A 24508-nucleotide genomic window follows, 5' to 3' on the forward strand; every position below is an offset into this window, starting at 1 on the left:
GAGATGCTTTCTTGCGTAGGTAGACCAAGATGGAGCGGAGGGGTTATGGTTGGTTCCATTTCGCGGTAAACTGCTTCATACGTTGGAGTTGGATAGACGCTTCTACACTACCACTACTCTCACATCGTCACCGCGGTGACGGTGACCTCGAGGGCCATCATGGTATTTTGAATGTAATGTTTATTTGCAATTACTGCTGAAAGGAGATGCCTCGCAGATTTCATGGTGACGTCAAGGCATGGTCAAGATCCCCAAGGCCATCTCCAAAGTCCTGGTGGGAGGTCCTGCCAAGCTCACTCGGAGACAATCCTCTTCGACCAATCCATGTCACACACACACACACACACACACACGGGCATTCATTCTCAAGACAAGAGACCCATTTCACACATCCCTTTCATTAAGTGTTACAAGCATCACCGCCCCCATCTCTGCCCAGGCAGAGGCGGTGACACTAGCATGAAACCCCGTGATAACCCCCCCGATGTGGCCAAATCCGCTCTTGTACCAAACTCGTTGCGCGGGCCCTGTCCGTAACGTCCATGGGTTTCGTGACCGAGCATTGTGCAAAAACCATAGTTACCCACCCTCGTTCCCTCCAATGACAACCATGAGACGTATCGGCATCCGTACCCGTCAAAGTGAAAAATCCTCATCCGGCGATGACGACGTGATACCCTAGGCGCGTGTCTCGTGTCCCCCAAAAAATCGCAAGTACACCCATCCATCCCCTCGATGTAAAGAAGGTCTCTGGTCGTGTGATTTTTTATCGAGACCAGCCAGACAGAAAATCAAAACCCCCAAACGCCTTGCTGAATGTGGTGGAAAAAAATGCAAAGGGGTGTGTGAAGGAGGGGGTTGGATGTGCGCTCCAGCCGATTGCTTCAAGCTGGGCAACGACGACAGGCAGAAGCGGCAAACCCCGATCTGTAAAGTGATGCGAGGAGGGAAATAAAGACGAATCCACTCCGTCCAACATTGAAGCCAGAGTCGAGATGCCCAATGCCTTGCGTTTCCTTCCCTCTCCTTCTTCCCACCGTATAGCGCCTGAAAACGTCGTCAAATCCCGAACCGTCTTTTTTTTTGTTTTGTTCTTGGTTGTCGTTTCTCGGATGACGCGAAGAACAACGGAGAGGGTCGTTCTGCCTTCCTTGCTTCGAGAAATCTGAATGCCAACCGGTTACACCAGGTATCACCCTGAACACGGGTCAGGCGACTTCAGGTGAGGCGGGAAAGGTTCTTTTTTTGGTTGCCCAACCCACATGGCCCGAATCAACAGGCCAGCCCCAAAGCCCTCGTCAGCTTTTGGGAGAATCGACTCAGCTACCGGTGATGCCGGCGCTGTAGGCGGGTTGCCGGGCCAGGCCGGGGTACGGCAGGTTGGAAGTATGAGCCTGTTCCAGGCCAAGAGTCAGCAAAGGTTCCTCATCGCACAGGGGTTAGCTGTTGATGAGCACCTTCTTCCTCCGCTTCTGACCGCCGTCGCCTTCGCCAGTCGAGTAGCCAGCCTCAATATCATCCGGGAACCCCTCGCCGTAGCCCTCGAAGCTGCTGTCACCGTAGCTCCGCTTCTTGATATTTCGCTTGGCTCGGGCGGGATCCTGGGAGAACTGCGGGGTGCCAACTTTGGGGCGGGGAACGCCCGGCAGCCCGGCATTCGTCGGAAGAGGGGTGTTGGGAGCGGTCGGTCGGGAGGAACCCGTGAGCTTCTCTGCCTTGCCGGGCGCCATGTCTCCCAGCACGGAGCTATCCCACAAAGCCTTGGGCACGATGCCGCGGCCCATGGTCATGGCCCTCAACATCTTCTGCCGAGCCTCGTTGCTGAATCCGTCCTTGATGTTCTGGCCGCGAACCTGAGTTGAGTCCCAGACGTCCTGGGGGAGCTTCATCAAGTAGAGGAGACCGAACTCGCGGTGAGGATCCTCCTTGACCTCATCCCAGTGACCTTGCACGCCGAGCTTCTTGATGTGGCCCTTGTACGTCTTGCGGAGCGCGTTCTTCTCGCCGTTCGGGAGCACACGGGCGACCTCGCTGGCGAGCCCTGTCAAGCCGTACCTCTCAAAGAGGTCCTCAGATATTTGAGGCCTCGGCGTTGGGTGCGCTGCGAGAAAAAAAGACATCACGTTAACCCAGACTCTGTAGAGAGGATAGAACCACCCGGCAGCTCATCCCCTCCTCCGACGGCGAAACCACTTGCTCCGCAGGGCGGTGCAGAATGGAAACACCTTACGCAGCTGCACAAACCACAGCTGCACTGAAGAGGTAGAAGGGAGCCTTACGAGTTCTGCAAAGGAGGTATTTCTCGCCAACATCCAGATGGAGGTTGTCGATACCACGTCTGCGGTCCTCGACTTGAACTTTCTTCTGCGCTCTATCGCCGGCATCGTCGATCTCGCGCTTCCGCTTATGCGGGGAGTCTTCCGACATGATGGTATCCTGGGTCATTTCCGAGGGGAGCGAGCTTCCGTTAACGCTGTGGGCAGGGGTCGGCAGCGTGGTTGTCGTGGAAACGGCAGAGCCCGTCATACTCATCGTCAGGTCGCTCACGTTGGGAGAGAACTGAGATGGACTTTGGGGTGTCTGTGGATGACTGGACATGATGGATTTGCGGGTATGCTGGATGGCGAGGCCGATGCTGATGGGTTGTCGGTGAGAAGAAAACGCCGGTCGACAGTTCAGTCGGTCGGTCGGCAGATCGGTCGGTCGGTCGGTCAAGCGACAACGCGTCGGTGACAAAGAAACCCAGCGAAACCGGCGTCGTCGGGCGGCCTGGCTGCAAAAACCTAATCGTGACGTCGGTCCCGGAATCTAAGGTTTTTGAAGAAAGCGGTATGCGAGACGGTCGGGTCGATGTCCCGTGGGTGAGGAGGTGGGTGCGACAAAGTCGCGCGAAAACGCCCACGCCGGGGGCAACGACCAAGCCCCGAATCGGCGAATGGTCCTCCTGCTGTCGGCGGGCGATCAAAATAACATCCAGAAACTGCTAATCGTGGTTCTCCGGGGTTCAGAATCGTCGCTCGATGTCGGCGCCGGCCGCGCGCGTCGTGTAGGCGATGGGGCGATTGATGTTGGGGGTTGACGGTGTTGAAGGATGGTCGGTTGATGGATGGGGCGAGAATGAGCGGGCGCAGAAGAGGAGGCGCCAGTTCTTTCTGGGGGCCAAGGCACAGATGGTGAGGAGTGGGTCCCGGCGTCCTCGCAAAGCGAAAGGCAGCCGCACAGTGTGAGAATTCTGTCTTTTTGTGGGGGACCTGGGCTCCCTGGCCAATCGGCTTTATGGCAGCCTCTTCTAGGCTCGTGATCTCGGGCGGCTTGACTTGTCACCCAGGCCCAAGCGGCCGGTCACCCAAACGCTGGCCTTGCGGCGGGCGCAGCCTTTTTGGCCCGGAGAGTTTCAGGTCCAACAGGTTGGCCTTTGGCAGCACCACCTAGGGCGCCCCCTCCATGCGCTTCGCAATCAAACACGCCAGACCGACTCGACGAGGGCAGCCTCCCTGGAGACCGTTCGGGAAGCCTGGCCGGCAGAACGAGCCCCGGGCCCCCAAGGGGTGCACCCGAGCCGATGCGCACTGTTATTAATACTGTATGCCGCGATTGCCCCGATCGAACCAGGAACCCGCCGAACGCGCAGCTCCCTTGAGATTGACAAGATCCAAGGCAAAGGGGCGAGCTGCGGGCTGTGGGGCTGTAATCGCGTGGGTGGCGCGACCAGAGGTACCAACTAATCCGTAATGACATGTAATGTGACGCATTGACGCTTGTGCCTCGGAAAGTTCGATATGCGGCAGTCAGGGCTTCTGTATTTCTTGTACCTCTTTTGAGACATTCGAAGCAAATGATTCGACGAGCTCCTTTGCATTTCCATAGCAGCTCTTCTAAAAGAGGAGGACACAGTCCATCAACAATCCTCCGTGTCTCTCCCTTCTTGGCTGTTCAGGCTGGAAGATGTCAGCGAAGGGCTTGAGTTCGTTAGTTACCTGACAACGTTCCAAAGCACTCTCTCGTCCTTGCTTGGGCGGCAACCAGGGGTGGTCGTTGGGCATGTCAAGATTCGAAACCCCCAGAACACTTGACCCCACGGAGTGGTAGCATTCTTGTAAAAGAAGCAGTCAAGTCTTTGCTTCTTGACCACTCTGTGTTCCTTTGTTGATGCTCGACGGACAACGGAGATAGGGGGGCGGGATTTCGCTAGTTGCAAGCATTGGATTCTGGAATCCATCATCGTGACCGAAACTCGGGCCTGACACGTTGTGCGACGAAATGGCGGCTCGCCCAGCTGACTCGCAAGCCGAGCATGACAGGCTGGACCCAATCCCAACAATCCACGGAAACCTAATACGCGCTCTAACACCAAGCCGCTCGAGGTCTCGTGTCCCCGCCCATGACGCCCGAGGCTGCGTAAGCTGCAAAGCGGCCGCGACGACCAGCCAGCCACCAGCCACCCGCCCAGCCCAGATAGAGATTGTTGTCTCAGTCGAATATGACCCAACCCCTCTCCCCCCCCCATTACCCCGGCCAGCTGAAAGCCTTGCAGGCAACAAGGACCCATCATCCATATCCTTCCTCACCACGCCCGACCAGCAAGCGTTGGCAACGAAAGAGAAAAACGGTCTTCTCGATAAAATTGAGAGCCCCAATGTTCCAAAAATTCCCTAGCCAGCCGAAACCAACTAGGAGCGGTCAGGGTGTAGTTTTCAACTAGCAAAAACGTGATCTCGGACGAATCCTCACTGATACACGTCAAACCCCTGCACTCGGATGGGGAAGGAAAAGAAGAGAAAGGGAAACGAAAGCTGTGCGAACGGGAGGCGCCAATTTATAGACTCCCAGATGGTCTGTGCACACCCGCAAATCCCAGGGCGGGACCTCCCTTGGGCCCCACCACAGGCACCAAACCCCGGCGGTCAGCCTTGCCGACGACTCACAGCCAGGCAAGACGTTTCCAACCAGAAACCTCTTAGCTGAGGTGCGGTGGAGGACAGAACTATGGTCGAGCAGGGGCCGAATCTAGGTGGATTTGCAAGCCTGCATGAGGCATTCGCTGGGTCGTATCCAGGTAGGTTGGACGTTGACAGTATACATAACAGCCACCTCCAGCCCGAAAGTACAGGATCAAACAAACCTTCATGAGCATCCGTTCTATTGTACAGCCATGGTACATGGCAACAGTCTACAATCTGTCGCCCAGGTTTTGGGCCGAACCAGAACTATGCGTGACTTGACACAGCCCCGGCCGACTCCTCACGTCTTCTCACCACCGCTCAACCCCACCCCTCCCCCCCCTTTCTCCCCCGCCTCGCCTCCTTACCCCTCCTCTCTTACTGCACAATCGCCGTGCCCAGCTGCGGCTTCGTCCTTAAGCCAGGGACCTGCACGCGCTGCACAAGGTCGCTCGAGTGCATCTTGATCATCTCCCTCAGCGCCGAGCGCTCAATGACGATCCTCCCCGTCTCCAGCAGATCCTTGACGTCGACGTCGTCGAGCTCCAGCGCCCGGCCGTTCTCGCCGCCGGCCTCCAGGCCCGTAAACAGGTTGGGCCTCCGGTCGCCCGTGATGAAGGTGGTGCGGCCGTGCTCCTTGCCCCACTTTAGGCCGGCCAGCAGCTCGGCCAGGTACCTGCTGACGAAGCCGTCCTCGATCTCGCGGCCGAGGACCCCCTTGGAGGCGGCGTAGAGGAACTCGTCCGGCAGCGGCAGGTCGAGGCCGTCCTCGGTCACGATGAGCTCGCCGCGGCGGTAGCGGTAGGAGAGGGCGGTGCGCCACGCAAGGTCGTACACCTTGCGGTTGAGCTTGGTGCTAAAGTCGCGCGGCTTGGGGCCAAACACCTTGCCACCGTGCCTCATGAGCGGCGACTGCCGCGTGCCGATGCGGGCCATGCCCATGCCCTTTTGCGGGCGCATCTTGCGGTGGCTACCGGAGACTTCCCAGCGCGTCTTGGACGAGGCCGTGCCCTGCCGCGTCTTGTCGCCTTCGTAGACGACGGCCAGGTGGAGGATGTCGCGGCGCAGAGGGAGGTAGAGATGCTTGGTGGACCAGGCTTCGAGGGAGCGCGGTTCGAGCGTGGGGAAGGCGTGGATGGTGACGGGCACCGTGGTTACTGCGACGCTGGTCAGGAATTGCTCTCCAAGGCCCCCTCTCTGGCTGCACGTACATGGCGTGTACACCTCGCTGACGGATCTTGTGATGTTCGAGGGCTTCCCCTCCACCGCTGTCGCCATGGTCCGTGTGCACCCCATTGCCGCTTTCCGGGCCTGCAACGACGCCCATTGCTCGTCAGCTCATGATGCAGGCGTCGGCCACAAGAGGACAGGACAAACCGGTCTTGTCCGGCACGGCTGGGCCCCGAGGCTCAGGCCCCTCAGCGCCTCGCTCAGGCTCTTGATGCCCTTGCCGGCCATGGTGGCTATGCGTTCTGGCAGCAGTCGGAATGGGCGATGTGCTGCAAACGAAACCCGGTCGGCTTGTCTTGTCGTCGGTTGGTCGGTGGCCGGTGGCCGGTGTTGTACGTTTTCGGATGCGACACGCCCGGAAACCGGCTTCCCTGCTGCTTGTCGCCGTGGTGTCGCAAAAAAAAGTCGAGAGCCCGGGACGCCATGGAAGCCGGAGCCGCGGGGCTTGGCGCTAGGAACGGAAGTTGCCGATTCCATTTCTTGGCGGCGGGCACCGGCCCGCGAAATTTCAGCGGGTTCCGCGTTTACAACTACTACCACCTCCAAGCCTTCCCTCCCCCCCCGCGACCACCCAACTCGTTGCTCCCCGACGCTGCATCGGCTGCCTTCGCCATGTCGAAGGCCCAGCAGGTCACACGGCCGCTCGTGCGGTCATTAACCCAGGTCGCCGGCACGAGCACCACATGTCCGGCCCGGGTGCTTGCGATCCGTCAATTCTCCTCGACGCTGAGCCGAAGCGATGATGCCTCTCTGACGACGGGCACGGCCGGGCCCGCCGCTTCTGAGGCGCAGAAGCAGGCTGCCGAGGCCGTGGTGCTCGGTAGCAAGACGGTCGCTGCGACCACGATCAAGCAGGGCACCGAGGAGGAGCTGGCCAAGCTGCTGTCCCCGCAACTAGGGTCTTTGAGGAGACGGGCTGCCCTGGCCACCACGGGGAACATCCCCTTCGAGCAGCTGCCGTACCAGGCGTTCCAGGAAGCGCGCAAGATCCTGGCCAAGGATCGCGAGGAAAAGGTGGCCAAGATTGTGGCCGAGCTGGAAAAGATCAAGAAGCTCGAGGCGACGGATCCGAGCACGTTCCGGAGCGGCGAGGCATACAAGCAAAAGCGCCTGAAGAGCATGCGGGCGTACGTGGAGAGGCTCAAGATCCTGGCCGATATCAATGACCCAATGGTGAAGCGCCGCTTCGAGGACGGGATGGGTACGGCTTCCGGTGAAGGCCCCCATAGCTCCCCTCACCGCGCCTTGGTCGCTAACTCCTCCGCACAGGCGACATGAACAAGCCCATCTACCGCTTCCTTGCCCGCCGCAAGTGGTGCGAGATGGATCGAAAGATCATCATGCAGCGTATCACCCAGTTCCACATCGTGCCGGATCTGCTGCCAAAATTCGAGCCCAACATGGATGTGAAGCTGCACTTCCGCCGCTTCAAGGTCCCTCCGGGAGCCATCCTCAACAGCCGCATCACCGAGACCCCGCCGACGCTGCGCATGCAGGTCTTTGACGCCGGCGAGCGCCTCATTTCCATCGTCGTCGTGGACGCCGACGTCCCCAACCCCGAGACCGATGCCTTCAACAAACGCCTCCACTACCTGGCGACCAACATCCCGTGGAACCCCACCCTCAGCTCCCTCCCGCTCTCCCGCATCGGCGCGGATCCCACCGCCGCCTCTTCTTCTTCTTCTTCTGCTTCCTCCGCCGCCTCCGCCCAGCAGGGCGCCCTAGCCGTCCCCTGGCTTCCTCCCCACTCCCAAAAAGGCGCGCCCTATCACCGCCTGGCCATCTTCGTCCTCCAGCACTCCAACAACGCGCCCCTCGACCCCAACAAGCTGCGCGAGCTCTACGACGGCGCCGGTCGCGAGGGCTTCAGCCTCAAGAGCTTCCGCGATAAGTTTGGCGTGACGCCCGTCGGCTTCACCATGTTCCGTACCGTCTGGGACGAGAACACGGCCGACGTCATGGCGCGCCACGGCCTCCCCGGCGCCGACATCGAGTTCCGCCAGCCGCGCGTGCGCTCGCTCAAGCCGCCTCGCAAGCCTCGCGGTTGGGAAGCCAAGAGGCAGGGCCCCAAGTACAAGCACCTGTGGAAGTATACGAAGAGGATCAAGGGGGTCAAGTTTTAGGGGGTGCGACAAGACGTGGAGCGTCTTGGCGGTTGGGGAGCGTGATGAGAAATCTAGCAAAGAGGTTCTGTGTACCAACCTATGTGTACTATATCAGATGTGTACCAAACCCTACGTACAAAAGACGGCTTGTTTCAGCACCCTGTATGGCTTCGAGCCAACCGGAGCCACAAGTGGTCCTGTCTTTTCTTCCAGCTATGCGAAGCTGGACTAGCATTTTTTTCTTTTACAAATGCTACATACCGTACATACGAATCTTCAGGCCTACACGGAGAAAGCATGCCGTCTCACCACAGGACTGAATGCTCGTCCTCGTTAAACGCCACAGCACCCAGAAACCTAGGAAACCCCTTGGACAAGACACCTTTCTTCGGCCCGTCCCTCCTCCACGGCACAACCCCCCAAATCACCTCCATTTCCCAACCCACCACCTTCAACAGCAGCGCCGACTCTCTCCTCCAACACCCTCACCAACTCCTCCGCCCTCTCCGCTCTCCCCTTCCACTGCGCACACTCCCGCTGCACCTGGCTCAGCTGCTTCCTCAGTCTCGCCAGCTCCCCCGCGTCGCCGCCACGACAATCCCCGCTGCGTTCCTGATTCCTATCGCTTCTGCTCGCGCCCTCGTCACCGATGTGAACTCTGCCATCAGGGATGACAGAGGTAAACACATCAAGCACGTCCTGGCCCCGAGTCGGCGTCGACTCCCTCTGCCACTCAGAGGCCTCCGGTACCGGGGGAGCTCGGGGAGCCGTGGATGGCGTTGTTGAGATTGGACAGTCGGTTTCGTTCAAGTCCTGGGCCAGCAGCTCAGGGAGGTTGCTCTTGCTCTGCCCGAAGTCGTCATGTTCTGCCTTTCTCATTCCAGGAAGTGACGAGGGTTGTCGGGAAGCATGGACCTCATCGCCTTGTGTTGTTAATAGCGGATGCAGTTTCGTAGCCAGCAGAGAGCTTCCCCTCTCAAGGCACAGGTCAGACATCGAAAGGCCAACACTGGTGTCCACACCCTTCGCCCGGACCAGAGGAGGTCCAAACCATTGTAACCCCTGATCCCGAGATGTCGACGCCTGAATATGTTCATCTCCCAGAATTGGTCTCCTCGGCCTGGGATGCTTGGTTGGTGATCTCCTGGGCGATTTCTTGGGCGAGCTAGAAGGGCTGCTTTGGGGCGACGGGTTGATGGTATATGGCGATATCACTTTGCTTCGCCTAGAACCGTTCCTTGCCATCTTGTCCACTGGGGTCGAACAACGCGAGCCCTCGTTGCGGCCTTTGTCAAACATGGCCGCCATCTCCTTGACTGTGCCGCCACCAGCTGATCTCACCAACGTTGATGTCGCTGCCTCACCCCCGAGCAGTTGTGCTGGATTGGGCCGGGGCCCAAGAGGAACACGTCTGCCTGGACTTCCATTCTTGCTCACTCTGCTTCCAACCACGGGTGCTCGGGGCTCGGCTCTTGTTGATTCTTGTCCAAAGGCATTGCCTGAGTATGCCTGTAGCGGGAGATGCCTGTCGTCTCCTGGGGAAAAGCTCGATGGGTGTCCATGCCCACGGTCCGGCGAGGCTCTGAAGAGGACTTTGGAAGTAGAGAGGTGCTGGGGCTCTTTTCCAGACGTCATGTTGCCACTGTAATCATCTGGGTTGTGCTGTGATTGTTCCTGGGGATCCTTCCCACGGCCTGACGGCCTCGACGCGGTCAAGCCACCGTGGTGTAGGAAGCGGTGTTTCGGTATCTTCGGTGGGGTATTCTCTTTCCCAGTGTCCCGAGCGCCCAATGATTGAGGCAAGGAACCGACGCTGCTCGTTTCCGTGATAAATGACCGTCTCAGTCTCCAAGGTCTGAGGGATGATGCTCCACGCTTGGTGAGCCCGTCTGCTTTGCGCCTAGGGCTCTGCACAGCCTGTTCCTCTGCAGACCGGCTTCCCGCGCCACTCGCTGATTCGAGTGATGATTTCGGCGTCGACAGCCCTTGAGACTTCGTTTGGTGCTGAGAACGATGCGGAGAGCCTGAGCCGGTCACATCTTTCCACGACCATCGTTTGAATGACACCGTCCTGGGACCACGCTCCGATTTCTGCCACATGCTCAACGTCATCGGCTTGCCAGATATGCTCACTGTTGTTGTTATTGTTGTTGGGGTAGATGCACAGGCTGGTTTCTGTTGGGTTTGAAGTCGAAGTGGGTGGATGTTGAAGTTTCCTGGAGTTGCCGTATCTTCTAAGCATTCTGATTCGATCCTCGAAATCACCTTCCGGACTGGTGTTGTTGGACACGCTGGCTCTCTTCCAGATGGGCGAGAAAATTTCGCATCCTTTGGAACTTGGGCAGGCCGAGTGTTGTGAAGTTGCTGTGGCATGCCTCCTTCGCACGGGGATGGCTCTTCGAGAGGAGGAGATAGCAACGAAGCTTCTAGGCTGCCTGCGAATGGCCGCACACTCTTGGGTCGCCGCCGTGGGACGTTCAACACGGGCTGGAGATCTTTGTGCGAAATCCGTACTTAGGAGGCGTTAGCTGGAACAAATCATCACCGAGAGTAGCCGGGCTTACCGATATCAGGTTCACCAACAGGCGGAACTGAAAACTCTCCTGAACTGATGGATCCCGACGACTGTAGCGGTAGCCTGGCCTGGAGCCCCTCGATGGCCGATGGCGTGAGTCCAGTGATACGTTGAGAACCATCTCTTGACGGCTTGGGCAGTCCGAGCTTCCTTGTGTACCAAACCACGTCCCTCCAATTTGATATAAGCATTTCGGCGACCCCATTAGCCACGTTGATCCTGTCCACCATGAGAGCTTGTGAGAGGCAGCCATCCGTCACTTTCGTTGTTCGGGCCTCTATCGTCATGGTTGGTGGTGGACCGGGAGGCATGGCTGAGCAGGAGGCACCGTTGACATCCGGAGCGGTGTATGAATTCAACAAATCGCCCACAAGGAGTGGGCCAAACACAATACCTAGTGCCCCGTAACCCATCAAGTCGGATGTGGGATTCGATCCTGCGGGCTCATTCTCCAGTGCAGCCTGCTCTGCTGCGCGTCCAATCATGCTGAGCAAGCCAAAGACGGCGAAGATCAGATCTCGCCGTAGCCGGGACTTAACTGCGCCGCCGATGGCCAGCGCAATCAAGCTCGCCTGATCTTTCGCTTGCTGCGTTCTCCGGGGCTCGGCGTTGTCTCTCGGTCGGCCGTGAATCTCAGCCAGCGTTTTGAACAACACGAGGGAGCCAAGAATCCCTCCCGGAAGACCGGATAACAAGCGCTTGAAGACGGAGCTGACCTCGTGAGGCCCTGCGTTGATATGAGACGGCAGGGTTGGGCTACAGATGGTGTTGGAGATGTCATCGCTATCTTCACAGCACGCGCTGTAATACCCGTACAGCGCGTTCACGGTGCGGGCAGATCCCGGAATTCGAAACACGCCTCGCGTCTCTGGACCTGTTTTCGTGTCATGTCAGCATGCACTCGACACAGGCCCGACGCAAGATGAGAGCCTACCATGTTGTACAAGGTAATGCGCCGTCGCACGGAAGCAAGTCGGCAGGATCAGTGGCCCTGGGGAGTATTCGGAGGAAAAATGCAGCGCGCTCTTTCCACATAACCGGACCAGCGTTGGCAGGTCCCGGCCCTTGAGGTTCTCCTCCCTGCTGCCGTTTACAAGGTGGAGGGCCAAGTCGCCGACGCTGCGCCGTTTCTTGATCTTTTTGCCTGTCTGGGTTGGGTCGGAGCTGTTCGCTTCAGAGACCTGACGTCGAAATGCACGGGAAATCCAACTTTGACGATGTTGCTGCGGACGTGGGACCGGCTGCTCCAAGAGTCAGAAGAAGAACCTCTTCCTCGCCGCGAGGGGTGGGGACGGAAAGACTGACCAGAGAAGAGCCGTGACCACCGTCAAGTACCATAGGTCGAATGCCATGCTATCGCCGTCAGAAAAACCCGCGGGCACACTGACGAGAGGAGAGGAGTGGGCCAACCTGTTCAGCGAGGCGATTGAACTCTTGGATCAGCTCATCACGGGGCTCGACATCGTCGGTGTCCCAAAGGTGGGCGAAGCCGCTGCTTGACGGCGTCCCGGGAGCCCTAGATTCTCCAGGGCTCTGTCGCCGGCCGTCCCGTATCGTCGTCTCTGATGCGCGAAGCAGTCGTGGCGGCTGAGGAGGAGATGCGGCGCGACAAGCCGGCAGAGCGTCGGCGGAGCGCGTCAACTCGGGATGCATAGCGGGCACCGGCAGCGTCGAAACGGAGGGCCAACGTCGTGGACTCGGTCGATTACGGAGTGCTGAATGGAACCGAGGCGCTCAAGTCAGGAAGAGGTGGCAGAGACACAGCATCAGATCTGCCGTTGGTGGTTGGTTTCATTGGGTCGATATTGATATTGGACTACCCAGTGACAAAACAAACAAACAAACGAACGGCGACCTCAATCGGCTCAGCATAGAGTTCCCGTCAATACCAGCTGCTGCTTCCCGTTTTTGTTCCCTGTCTGGCACACCTGGGCAATGGCCTGTGACATGCTCTACCCTTCTCTTTCCTTTGCCAGGTCCCGGAAACAAATCTGGACACCTTACAGAAGGGCATACAGACCGCTGCCCCGAAACAGCTCCGACATCGAGCACGTCGGCGTCACTACTGGATTAGCCAAAGACGTGCCGGGCTCCCGGATCATCGGGTCGGGGCAGAGAAGGTTGTCAACCAAGTTGCAGCATGTGCATGCAACACGACCCCCCAATGGCCCAACATACTCGCCGAATCACAAAAACAAAAATCTATAACCCACCCCGGAAGAAGAAACACCTTCTGCCATGGTATTCCTTACCCGTGTACCCCAGGTCTGGCGCCTTAAGATGCAAACTCCACAACGGAAACACGAAGAAGAGGACCGAAGCTGATGGACGCTCGCAGGCCATCTGTATTGAGACTCAAGCTCTTCCCCTACCAGCTGCCCTAGGCCTCTTGAACGTCATCCTCTTCCCCGTAGAGCAGGACATACTTCAGGATATCGGAGAGCGATATTATGCCCTTGAGCCGGTTGTCATCGTCCACCACGATGAGCCGGTGGATTTTCGATTTGCGGATCGTCTCAAATATGGCATCAAGCCGGTCATCCTCGTTGCAGGTGTAGATGCCAGGGAAGTCGTCGGCGCGCTTCGACATGGCGTCCCCGACCGAGGATGACAGTTCCTCGTAGGCTCCGCCCTTGATACAAGGGATCACGTCGACCGCCTCAAAAACGTTCAGGACCTTGTATTCCTTGTCGACGATGGGAATTGCCGAGATGTTGTACTCCACCATCAGGTGAATCACATCCAAGACCGAAGCGTTCATGTCGGCGGTGGCGAGATTGTCATAGGTGCCGAGCCCGATGTCTCGGACGGACTTCTTGAGGAGCATTGTGTGCTTTTCGTTGTTGACGGCGATGAATTTGAGAATGCGGTACTGTGTGATGACGCTCACCACCATTTCTCGTCCTGTCTCGTCGTCGACATCTACCAGGGGAATCCTCCTGGCCCTCGTCTTGAGCATGCGGCGGCATGCCTCATAGAGAGGGCGCATTGGGTGGACGGATACCGTCTCCAGAGGCAGCACGCCGATTGCCCGTTCAATATCTGTACATGTCATCTCAGCCGCTGCCCGGCACCCTGCAGGCACGTCATGTTTGGGCCACCTACCTCGAAGGCTGCTGAGGCGGAACTGGTCGACTTGGTCAATCTCGTCCGGAAACTGGCAATAGTATTGAATAACGTTGATGTAATCGGTGCTCGTCAGCAAGCCAGCAAAGGCTGACCTGCGAGAGTCCCAAAGGGGCGCTGAGACGATGCCTGCCCACGCCCAGGTTAACCAACGCGTCCCAGCTCCTCTGGCATCCCCCCTTCTTTTCCTGTGAGGTGCGCGGGGATCTCAAGGGGCCGATCCAGGACCCACCATTCTGGATGAGGATGTTCAGGCTCTTCTTGATGAGCAGGTCGTTATCGAGGACGATAAGGCGGAAGGAGAGCGGCAGGACGTCGTAGCTTGTCCGGACTTTCAGGAACTCGCGAATGGCTCGCTGCTCAGAGCGTTAGCAAGCCGGTTCCACAGACAGCTCTATGGGTCCCGTTTCGTGGATCCCTCTCTGCGCCAACCCAGCATGGCAGACATAGCCAGACCGAGGGCTGAGCGACGAGGAAGGGTGGGCCGTTGATACGGAGGAGGTGACATGCTCACCAAGCCCTGCATTTGCTCCTTGTCGAGCAGACTGGTAGCCTTCTCCGATATTGTGCGACCAGCAGGCTGTGGCCGAAGGTGCGACGAGGGCGCGGGAACCTGAAGCTCGTGACCCGGCCGCAGCGGCAACTCTGCGCTGCCGCTCGCCCCGGCTGTCGAGGAGTCGGGAGCCGGGGTGGGCGGCGCGCTGTGGGAGTCGGGCTGTGCCGTTTCGGGGGAAGCACGAGGGTCGGCCATGGGTGACTATTGTGACAGTGAAACACGCATCAGGAAGCTATCCGTTGAAGCGCGGTCGCTTGGGTGTTGTCGCCGAACGCTTCCAAGGTTCGGTTCCTGGTGGGGGAGGGGAGTTGCCGGTCGGCGGGACGAAGGCGGGACCAAAGACCAATCCGAAACCCCAGAGAACCGGGCCCAAGGAGATGATGGCGGGCCTTGGGGTGCCGTAGACGAACTATTGGAAGAAAACAATGAAAAGACGGGTGCCGGAACTCTCTGCAACCGTAGCTAACAGATCTGCAAGTCGTCCTTGTTGGGGCCCAGAAGATTTCGTCCGAGAGGGAAAGTTGTCTTGCAAACGACGATCAACCTGAGAGACTCTTCTTGGCGCTGATAAGAAGGCTACCTAGGTAAGGTAGGTACAGCACTGTGTACACTAACTACTGTAGGAGCCTCGACGTGGACCGAGGGCTGCAAACTGAAAATGCAATGGCGGGAGTGCAATGCCAATCCCGCGAGTCAGATGCAATAGCCGGCCCGGCCCCAGATGCGCAAGGCGACCCTTGGGAGATGCAAGTTTGTTCCCTGGTTCCTGAAGCGACCAAAAATGGCGGATACAGCACAACGCATTGATGGGGCTGTGACTTCATCTCTCATGTTGGGACCCAGCGGCTGGCCTGCTTCTATCACCCCGGAACACACCCAAGTCACACACGCCTCATCCCAGCTGCCCGCGCCTGCGGTCCCGTCGTTCCAACCGTGACGTACCGTTACCGTATTGTACCGTTCAATACATCCGGCAGGACGAGGCCGTCAACTGACCACGTGCGCTCGGCTGTTCTCCTGACCTGCACCCCGTACATACATAGTGCCCTGTCCGTTTGATCGAGCCGGGCTGGCCTCTATGGTCGCCAATATTGAACATAGCCGGAGATACCTAGGACGTGAACTAAGGTAGGCCCCTGCTCTGCTTGTGCCGAGCCGAGAGATCGAGTGCCTTGTGTAATTACCGTACCGGTGGGCCTCCCGTCGGCGCTCTTGGCTCCCATCCTAGAACGACCTAATCGCCTGGCGCAGGTCCCAACGCTGCCGTGGGAATGGGCCCCACCCCCTGCACGGGCCTTTGAGCCCCAAACGAGGGTCGGCGTGACGAATGACAAGGCGGCTTCGAAGGAAACGGAATAGCAGAGCTTCTGGGGAGCCGCCGCTTCCCTTTCAGAGTTGTTTCTGGCTTCCATGGCAGCTGACCTCTTCCAAAACATCCAAACAAGCGCCGAATCATACCAGCCCCAACCGCACCATCAGCACCATCGGCACCACCAGCACTCCCCCCCACGGCATCCTCATCGCAACCGAGCTCGCAACGGCTGCGACACGACTCAGAACACCCCAGCAACGGCCCGACCAATTCCTGGCGCTTCAGCGTTCCCTTCTCCGCGTCCGCTCGAGGCCACTGCGAGCCCGTACCGGCCGCTGACCGGCTTGCCGACCGTCCGAATCCCAAGCACAACGCCAAACAGCGATCTTATCAGCTCACCTCCCGTCAGGAGCCGACTACGCTGGGGCGGCATCCCCATCAGCGGCCATGGGCGTCTGCATTTCAACGTGCTGCGGAGGTGCGCTTCTTTTTGGATCGGGGTGGTGCGCCGTGGGGGAGAGCGAGCTGACAGGCACCAGTCAAATCCCGCGATGCGCTCTATGAGAACGTGCTCGCCGAAAATGAGCGGGAGGCGGTCGCCGACCTCCTCCAATACCTCGAGAACGTGAGAACTGCCGTCACAGCGTTCTAAACCCCCCGTTCAATGCTGACGACCTGAGCCCAGCGTTCCGAGACCGACTTCTTTTCCGGCGAGCCGCTTCGAGCGCTGAGCACCCTCGTATATTCCGATAACATTGACCTGCAGCGGAGTGCAAGCTTGACGTTCGCGGAAATCACAGAAAGAGGCACGTCGTGGTCCTGCTGCCTCCGGAATGGCGGTCAACTAACCGAGCTGCCTCAGATGTTCGGCCCGTCGATCGTGATACCCTTGGACCAATTCTCTTCCTGCTCGAGAACCCCGATATAGAGGTGCAGCGGGCAGCGAGCGCTGCTCTCGGCAACCTGGCCGTCAACTGTGAGTCCGAAGAAGCGGGTCTGCTGTCAAGAGGAAGCTAGGGCTGACTGCCGCTCCAGCCGAGAACAAGGTTCTGATCGTTCAGCTCGGCGGCCTGCAACCTCTGATCAAGCAGATGATGTCGCCCAATGTCGAGGTGCAATGCAATGCGGTCGGCTGCATCACCAACCTGGCAACCCATGAAGACAACAAAGCCAAGATCGCGCGATCCGGTGCTCTTGGGCCGCTCACCCGGCTGGCCAAGTCCAAAGACATGCGGGTACAGAGGAACGCTACGGGCGCGCTCCTCAACATGACCCATTCGGGTACGTTTCCACGAGAGGCCGCCGACGGCATTTCCTGCTGACACAAAGCAGATGAGAACCGCAAGCAGCTTGTGAACGCCGGCGCCATCCCCGTGCTGGTTCAGCTCCTGTCCTCCCCCGACGTTGACGTCCAGTACTATTGCACGACCGCCCTCAGCAACATCGCCGTCGACGCGGTCAACCGCCGCAAGCTGGCCGAGAGCGAACCTCGCCTCGTGCAGTACCTTGTCAACCTGACCGAGTCGCCCTCTCCAAAGGTCCAATGCCAGGCCGCCCTGGCCCTGCGGAACCTCGCGTCCGACGAAAAGTACCAGCTCGAGATTGTGCATGTTCACGGCCTCGGCCCGCTGCTCCGCCTGCTTCGGTCTTCGTACCTCCCACTGATCCTATCCGCCGTCGCGTGCATCCGGAACATTTCGATCCATCCCCAGAACGAATCACCCATTATCGAAGCCGGTTTCCTGAAGCCTCTGGTGGATCTCCTGGGGTCCACGGACCACGAAGAGATCCAGTGTCATGCCATTTCGACCCTCCGAAACCTGGCTGCTAGCTCGGACCGGAACAAGGAACTCGTCCTCGAGGCGGGTGCTGTTCAGAAGTGCAAGCAGCTTGTTCTGGACGTTCCCGTCACCGTCCAGTCCGAGATGACAGCCGCGATTGCCGTTCTGGCCCTCAGCGACGAGCTTAAGACGCATCTCCTGCAGCTGGGCGTCTTCGAGGTCCTGATTCCCCTGACCAAGTCGCCCAGCGTCGAGGTTCAGGGGAACAGCGCGGCGGCGTTGGGAAATCTCTCGTCGAAAGGTTCGATGCGTTCACCGCCTGTTCATGCAGAAGATCTCACTAACGCGGTGACAGTGGGCGATTACACCATCTTTATCCAAAACTGGCTGGAGCCCAGCGACGGCGTCCACGGCTATCTCAGCCGGTTCCTCAGCAGCGGAGACGCCACGTTCCAGCACATAGCCATCTGGACGTTGCTCCAGCTGCTTGAGTCCGAGGATAAGAAGCTGATTGGGCTCATTGGCAAGTCGGACGACATCGTCAGCATGGTCAAGCAGATCGCGAACCGCCCGATGGAGTCGGACAACGAGGCCGAGGACGACGACGAGGGCGAGGTCGTCAGCCTGGCTCAGCGGTGCCTGGAACTGCTGGGCCAGGGGGCCACGAAGAAGCACATCGAGAACTGACGGCCGCCGCCGCGGCGTCGTTGAAGGGGGGGGGGGGGGGGGGTATACGTGACGTGAGGCGTCGGATCGCCTCTGCTGTTCATTCTCTCGATTTAATTCTGTTTTCCTTATTCGCTCATTGCACATTGGAATGGCGAGGAGTTGGTGGCGTCGAGTATTATCAGTTCAAGGGCCTGGAAACTTGGAGGGGCACGGAAGGCACGTATGTATGATGCGGTTGGAACCATGGGAGGACGGTAGATGGGATTGGGAGCACTCTTGGCATGCCGGTGCTCAAGCGGGACATTGACTTATGGGTTTGGTTTTTGTTGTCTCTTTTGTACAATGGGGTAGATGATATGGATGATACCGAACAGTCCGAGTGGCTGTTCCTCGCACTTCTCTCTCTCTCTCGTCCGTCTGTCTGTCTCACGGCGATTCTGGCTGATCTAGCCTTGGGCTAGCCAGACTTTCTGTCGAGCTTCCTTACCTCTTACGTCTGTTGTAATTAAGGGCACTGAGTTGCTTCACTTCCCACCGCCCAGCGTGAGTTTGTCCCACAGTGATACTCCAGCTGAGATTGCTTGTAGTCTTCGTGTGGCAGCATCGATCGACAAGCCAGCCGTTTAGTCTTCGGTTGGACCGTCTTCCTTCTTCAAGGGGTTGGTGATCCACTTGAACTCTGACAAGGGCCTCACCGTGGCGATGACCTTCCCACGGATCAGCGCCAGCGGTACCGGTCCGAAATATCTCGAATCTCGTGACGCCACCAGGTTGTCGCCCACAATCCAGCAATGCCCTTGCGGCACCTGTCCCTCGTCGTCAGCATATCTCATGACGTCTTCAGCCTTGGAACACAGGGAAATAGCACGCACCTGAATCATATTTCCACCTCCCATTCCATCCGGCGTCTCCATTAACACATAATCTCCGGGCAAGCCCAGCACCCTCTTGACCCCAACCTCGTCGTTGATGGGGATGTTGTAGGCGACCACGTCACCAACCGTCACCCCGCGCCCGAACCGGTGCAGCTTCGACACGAGCAGCCACTCGCCGAGCACCTCAAAGGTGGGAAGCATCGAGGGCCCGGAGGCCGGGGCCATGGAGATGCCGTACTCCCAGATGAGGTGAGCGAAGGCTACGAACTTGATCGTGGTGAGGATGACCCGGAGGGGGTGGCCTAACCAGCTGGGTGGCTGGCCATGGTGAGGATTCCCGTTACCGCTGTTTGTCGTGAGGTTGCTCGGGGAAGGGTTTGGCGAGGAGGATGCATTGCGTCTAAGTCCGAAAGCGTGAGATGGTGGTGGTGGTAATGATGATGATGCTGTGTGGTGGGGCAGTCGCTGCGCGGTTCTTCGTGAAAAAGGACTGCATCTTGATGGCCTGAAAAGGCCTCGTAAAAGCAATGTTGTGCTGGACATGAGATCTATATGCTTCTCCTGCTTCTCAGCAGGCCATTTCGGGGTGAGGTTTGCAGAATTCTGGGATGATGTTCAGACGCCGGACGGCACAAACCACCCGCAGGCCATGGCAGCCGCCAAGCTCCGGGCCCAGGGCAGCCGGCGATTTTATTGGCGAAAATCCACCGATGAACAGGGGTGTAGCAGCATGAACCTTTAGCCTTGACTCGACAGCAGGCTTGCCCGTGCCTCATAATTGAACTTCACACACAACACCAGACCTTGGTGACAGGTGCACCTCCTTTGTCAACCCACCATGAGGACTTCACAATGTCTGTTCAGCTCGGCGGCTGCCCTGCGCAGGGTCTTCATTAACAATGCCGCTACGGCATGGGATACCCAAGGGCAGCTCCAGCTCCAGCTCGTCCCCGCCACCTTGGAGCTTGTCCAACGCCCATCCAACTCGCTCCTATGCCGACCTTTCACCACCAGCCGGGTATCCCAATACCGTGGCAGGAGTCCCGGGCCGCCAGCCGGAAGCCTTAAGCCCGCGGCCCCCGGGCCCCTGCGGGATTTCGACATCCCCTTTCCCTGGGTTCAACTGCGCAATACGGACGGCACCCTCAGCCAGCCGCAGGAAAAAAGAGCCATCCTCAAGAAACTGAACCCGGTGCGGCAGAGCCTCGTTCTCCTTGCATTCCCCAGGACAGACGAATCATCCAAGGGCCCGGAATACCCCATCTGCCGCATCGTGGATCGGGAGGAGGAGCTGGCCAAGGCGAAGGAAAAGCTCGCCAAGGAGAAGGCCCAAAAAGGTCCCAAGGTGGTCGAAAAGGAGCTGGAGATCAACTGGGCCATCGCGCCGCACGACCTGCGCACGCGGATGAACCAGCTCTCCAAGTTTCTGGCGAAGGGGTACAAGGTCAAGGTTACCATGTCGCATCCGAGGAGGAAGGACAAGAAGCGGGCGAGCCTGGCGGAGGCCAAGGCGGTGCTCAAAACCTTGGAGGAGACCGTTTCCGAGGTTGCTGGGGCTGAGGAGGAGAAGGCCAGAGAGGGAGCCGTCGGGGCCACGCTTATTCTGCGCTTACACAACCCGAAGCCTGAAAAGGCCGCGGCGGGGCAAGGAGAAAAGGCGCAGGAAGACGAAGAGACCGAGACATAGCCTCGCGGGGCCCCCTTGTGAATCAGGCACGACACGAGGAGCGGGAGGAGAAGTGCCCGGGCCGTTACGGGCTACCTGAAAACGGCTCTGTAGGGCTGATGCCCAGGTCTGCTTTTGTTGCGAGATCATGCTGGGATGGCGAAGGCTCAACTTGTAACATATTAGCATGTACATACCTTACATCAGGTCCCTCACCTGCCAATAAGAGTTTCCGAACATGTACAACGGTGTATGACTCGACCAATGTAAACAGCCAAGCGAGACGTCGTTGAGGTCACTCCATCGGGTTGAGAGGCCGAGGTTGGCTGGGTGATTATCAGCCCAAGCTTCATCAAGGCTCATAGCATGGTTTCGAGGCTCTATATTCTTCACGAATCATGCTCGTAGGACCCCTGGGCATGAAAGCTTTGGCTGTGCTCCAGACCAAGAACGCTTGCAAGGCGCGGGGGCCAGTAACCCCCTGGTCCAGTCCGGGTTGGAGAGGACCCACATTGCGGGGCGCGGGGCGCATCCATTTCGTTGCGGATGTTCGCAGCTCTGTGACTCAATAATTCTTTCATCCACTTCCCCTCAAACGCCTCCAACTCGGAAACCACAGGGCCACGGCCGTTGCTGCTGAGATCAGGCCCGCCTCTCGACCGAACCTCAAAGACCTCCGTCAGCAAGTCCAGTCGCAGCACGCACCCCCGGCCCCGGAACTCAAAAACCACGCCGAAAGCTCGATTATCTGCCCCGCTTCCGTCATCCCACCAAAAAACGAAACCTCGAGCCCTCGCAACCTTACACTTCGGCGTCGCAGCATACCCCTGCATCTGATTCTTCACCATGTCTGGGGAGAGCAACGGGGCTCCTGCCGGAGCTCCCAATGCAGCTTCGACGGCCGTCGATTCCACAAAGAAGGCCTCGGCCCCTTCCAATGCGGCCGCACCGCCCGCCAACCCCGAAAAGCTCACACCCGCCCAGCTGAAGGCGAAGGCAAAGGCAGAGAAGGCTGCCCGGCGTGCGCAGGTGAAGGAGGCTAGGGCTGCGGCCGCAGCAGCCGCGCCCGCTCCGCAAGAAAAAGGCGCCGCCGCCGCCGATGGAAAGGGCGGCAAGCCCAAGGGGAAGCAAGATGGCCAATCGCTGGCGGTGCCTAGGGCGTCGGTCAGCGGGCGGCGGCCGTCGATGCACCGCGTCCTGGAGAAAGAGAAGGAACAGGACGTGCGACCCAACGTCCTCGAATGCTTCAGCCATGTGCCGACCGCGAAGCGCATCCCCTTGTCGCAAGCGCACAAGGATGTGCACCCTGCTGTGCTGGCGGTCGGGCAGATGATGGCAACCTACGCCCTGAACGACAGCATAGCACGCCTCAAAGCCATGCTCTTGGCGTTTAAAAAGGTTCGCGCCATGCCACGCCAGACCGCGGCGGTTTGCCGACAGCCCTGCTAACGGAGCTTTCCAGGTCATCGAGTCCTATGAGACGCCCAAGGGCAGCTCCCTGTCTCGGCACTTTGTCCCACACGTGCTGAACCCCCAGATCGAGTATCTGACCGAGTGCCGGCCGATGTGCTTTGCTATGGGTAACGCCATCCGGTTGCTCAAGGGGAAGATCAACAAGTTCGACATCGATACCCCGGAAAACGAGGCGAAGGAGGCTCTTCTGGAGTGGGTGGACTTTGTCATCAACGAGCGCATTAGTCTCGCCGAGTACGCCATCGCTCTGAACGCGGCGGAATCGATCCATGAGGGCGACACTATCCTCACCTACGGCCGCCATCGGCTGGTCGAGAGGGCGTTGCTCAAGGCCAAGGAGCTCGGCAAGTTTTTCGACGTGATCGTCATCGACGACCATTTCGAGCGTGATGGCCAGAACCTCGCCACGACGCTTTGCAAGGCCGGCATCCACGTCCTCTACTCGCCCAACCTTGGCGGCCTGAGGCCCAAGGTGGCGGCGGCCTCCAACGTGTTCCTCGGTGGGGAGGGTATCTTCGCCAACGGTTCGATGAACGCACGCTCAGGCACGGCCGATGTTGCCATGGCCGCGGCCAACGCCGGCGTCAAGGTCATGGTCCTCTGCGAGTCCATCAACTTTGACCGCGACCGCGTGTCGGTCGACTCGATGACGTATAACGAGGTCGACCCGGAGAGGAACACGCCGGATTTCTTCCGCGTGTTGTACGACAACACCCATGACAAGTACATCTCGGGTGTCATGACCGAGTTTGAGAGCGGTGGTGGTAGCTCGCCGGCTCAGGCAATCTTGGCGCTTTTGAGAAAGCAGGAGGATCCGCTGATTGCTTAAGCTACGCAAGAAAAAGCCCGGGAAGGAAAGGGGGGGTTCATGACTGGAAATGAACCAGAAACGTGTTGCGTATTTACGGTGCGGGATAGACGGGAATGTGCATTGGGTGCTCGAGGCAGGAAACAAAAAGCTGGATGGGATATACCGAGGCGAATGGCGTTTTTTTTTCACTGAGCTTCGTGCTACATTTACGTTAACAGCGTGGTTGCCAATCCAGGGAATCATGGGTTGATTTGGTACACGGGGATGCAGCCAGCTTTGCCGTGAAGAAACTTTGTACATTGTAGATGGATGCCCCTCCATCTCTCTCCCAGTGCCATGGCCCTAGGGGCCGCGGCCAAGTTTTCCCAGTTGCTGGATGCTAGTCGTCGCCTCGTCCCAGTTGTTCTAAAGACCATCATCACCCACACCACCGAGTCCTCCACCCCTACCGTCCTCCCATCCATCCCGTGGCCCTGCTTCTTTTACTTCCATTCAAACCAAGAATCCTCACGCAGCAGCCTCGCTCGCCGCCGCCCGCTGTGCTGCCCTGCGCGCCCGCTTCTCCAGGATGGCCGCCTTGCGCTCCTCCAGCATCTTTGTCTGCCGCTCATCGACGCCCTGAAGCCAGTACCCGAAGCTGGCGCCCACGGCGCCGAAGACAGGGTATCCCCAGAGCAGCTTGCGGTGGAAGAAGGGCCGCATCTCGATGCCGAGCTGCCAGAAGCGGACGACCATGCCTGCGTTTCTCGCGAGTTAGTCTTTTTTTTTCACAAGAGCTGTTTCGTGCGGCTCTTTGGGTTGCGAGGAGCTGCCGGCCGGATGGGAGGGAGGGGTGGTGGCACGGGCGCTCATGACCGGCTGGGTCATGAAGGAGGCCGAGGAGGAGAAGAGGAGCAGGGTAACGCACCGAAGCCGGTCCAGAAAACGACCCTGCTGACCATTGTGGAGGTGGTTGGTGGTGTGAGGGGTTCGGGGTGGTGACTCGATCGAGGTCCTGGTTCGAAAGGGCAGTCGGGAAAGAAGTGCTGTCCCGCTTGTCGACGCCCCCGGGGTGCAAAAGTCCCTAGCTCGGGTTCGGCCGTCGGCTATGTGTCGTGAAGGAGTCGAATTGGCGCTCCCTGTGCGGGTCGAAAGTGCTCCTTGTCGTCGACTTGGGCGGAGTTCGTGATGCCGTGGTTTGGTGGTTTGCGGGCAATTGGTCGAGCTGCCAAGGATCGGGAGCTGCGCAAGCCACAGTTGGTGGCCTGTGCACCAAGGTGGGGGTGTTATGGTATGAGGCGCTGGGTGTGGCTTGGAAGACCCTGGATTTCTCCAGCGGGACCCCCCCTGTCTCGGCTCCGTTCTTGGCTACGGCTCTTGGCGGAACTAGGAACTTCAATCAAACGCGCC

The 24508-nt window shown here is 58.9% G+C and overlaps 9 protein-coding genes across 9 annotated transcripts; 4 read left to right on the top strand and 5 right to left on the bottom strand.

Annotated features, from left to right (window-relative positions):
* Window positions 1-1319: 1319 nt before the first annotated feature.
* On the bottom strand, window positions 1320-2598 carry VTJ83DRAFT_5851 (uncharacterized protein; the record flags this gene model as incomplete). Its single annotated transcript, XM_071012497.1, has 3 exons — window positions 1320-1394; window positions 1458-2101; window positions 2280-2598. 3 exons carry the CDS (start codon window positions 2596-2598, stop codon window positions 1320-1322), a joined length of 1038 nt encoding a protein of 345 aa, XP_070865226.1.
* A 2720-nt stretch (window positions 2599-5318) lies between these two features.
* VTJ83DRAFT_5852 (mitochondrial 54S ribosomal protein uL4m) lies at window positions 5319-6398 on the bottom strand (the record flags this gene model as incomplete). The annotated part of the gene is made up of 3 exons (XM_071012498.1): window positions 5319-6097; window positions 6152-6251; window positions 6318-6398. The coding sequence occupies 3 exons, from the start codon at window positions 6396-6398 to the stop codon at window positions 5319-5321; spliced, it is 960 nt and encodes a 319-aa protein (XP_070865227.1).
* A 384-nt stretch (window positions 6399-6782) lies between these two features.
* Window positions 6783-8293, top strand: VTJ83DRAFT_5853 (uncharacterized protein; the record flags this gene model as incomplete). The annotated part of the gene is made up of 2 exons (XM_071012499.1): window positions 6783-7383; window positions 7440-8293. 2 exons carry the CDS (start codon window positions 6783-6785, stop codon window positions 8291-8293), a joined length of 1455 nt encoding a protein of 484 aa, XP_070865228.1.
* A 4937-nt stretch (window positions 8294-13230) lies between these two features.
* On the bottom strand, window positions 13231-14727 carry VTJ83DRAFT_5854 (uncharacterized protein; the record flags this gene model as incomplete). The annotated part of the gene is made up of 4 exons (XM_071012500.1): window positions 13231-13892; window positions 13956-14105; window positions 14209-14332; window positions 14491-14727. 4 exons carry the CDS (start codon window positions 14725-14727, stop codon window positions 13231-13233), a joined length of 1173 nt encoding a protein of 390 aa, XP_070865229.1.
* A 1564-nt stretch (window positions 14728-16291) lies between these two features.
* Window positions 16292-18312, top strand: VTJ83DRAFT_5855 (uncharacterized protein; the record flags this gene model as incomplete). Its single annotated transcript, XM_071012501.1, has 7 exons — window positions 16292-16322; window positions 16384-16469; window positions 16530-16650; window positions 16707-16820; window positions 16880-17125; window positions 17177-17926; window positions 17981-18312. The coding sequence occupies 7 exons, from the start codon at window positions 16292-16294 to the stop codon at window positions 18310-18312; spliced, it is 1680 nt and encodes a 559-aa protein (XP_070865230.1).
* Window positions 18313-18917: 605 nt separating this feature from the next.
* On the bottom strand, window positions 18918-19712 carry VTJ83DRAFT_5856 (uncharacterized protein; the record flags this gene model as incomplete). Its single annotated transcript, XM_071012502.1, has 2 exons — window positions 18918-19100; window positions 19167-19712. 2 exons carry the CDS (start codon window positions 19710-19712, stop codon window positions 18918-18920), a joined length of 729 nt encoding a protein of 242 aa, XP_070865231.1.
* Window positions 19713-20007: 295 nt separating this feature from the next.
* VTJ83DRAFT_5857 (uncharacterized protein) lies at window positions 20008-20856 on the top strand (the record flags this gene model as incomplete). Its single annotated transcript, XM_071012503.1, has 1 exon — window positions 20008-20856. The coding sequence occupies one exon, from the start codon at window positions 20008-20010 to the stop codon at window positions 20854-20856; it is 849 nt and encodes a 282-aa protein (XP_070865232.1).
* An 825-nt stretch (window positions 20857-21681) lies between these two features.
* Window positions 21682-23137, top strand: VTJ83DRAFT_5858 (uncharacterized protein; the record flags this gene model as incomplete). The annotated part of the gene is made up of 2 exons (XM_071012504.1): window positions 21682-22233; window positions 22298-23137. 2 exons carry the CDS (start codon window positions 21682-21684, stop codon window positions 23135-23137), a joined length of 1392 nt encoding a protein of 463 aa, XP_070865233.1.
* Window positions 23138-23626: 489 nt separating this feature from the next.
* On the bottom strand, window positions 23627-24060 carry VTJ83DRAFT_5859 (uncharacterized protein; the record flags this gene model as incomplete). Its single annotated transcript, XM_071012505.1, has 2 exons — window positions 23627-23856; window positions 24027-24060. The coding sequence occupies 2 exons, from the start codon at window positions 24058-24060 to the stop codon at window positions 23627-23629; spliced, it is 264 nt and encodes an 87-aa protein (XP_070865234.1).
* Window positions 24061-24508: the final 448 nt, after the last annotated feature.

This window comes from Remersonia thermophila, chromosome 5 (genome assembly GCF_042764415.1).
Source record: "Remersonia thermophila strain ATCC 22073 chromosome 5, whole genome shotgun sequence".
Lineage (NCBI taxonomy): Eukaryota > Fungi > Ascomycota > Sordariomycetes > Sordariales > Chaetomiaceae > Remersonia > Remersonia thermophila.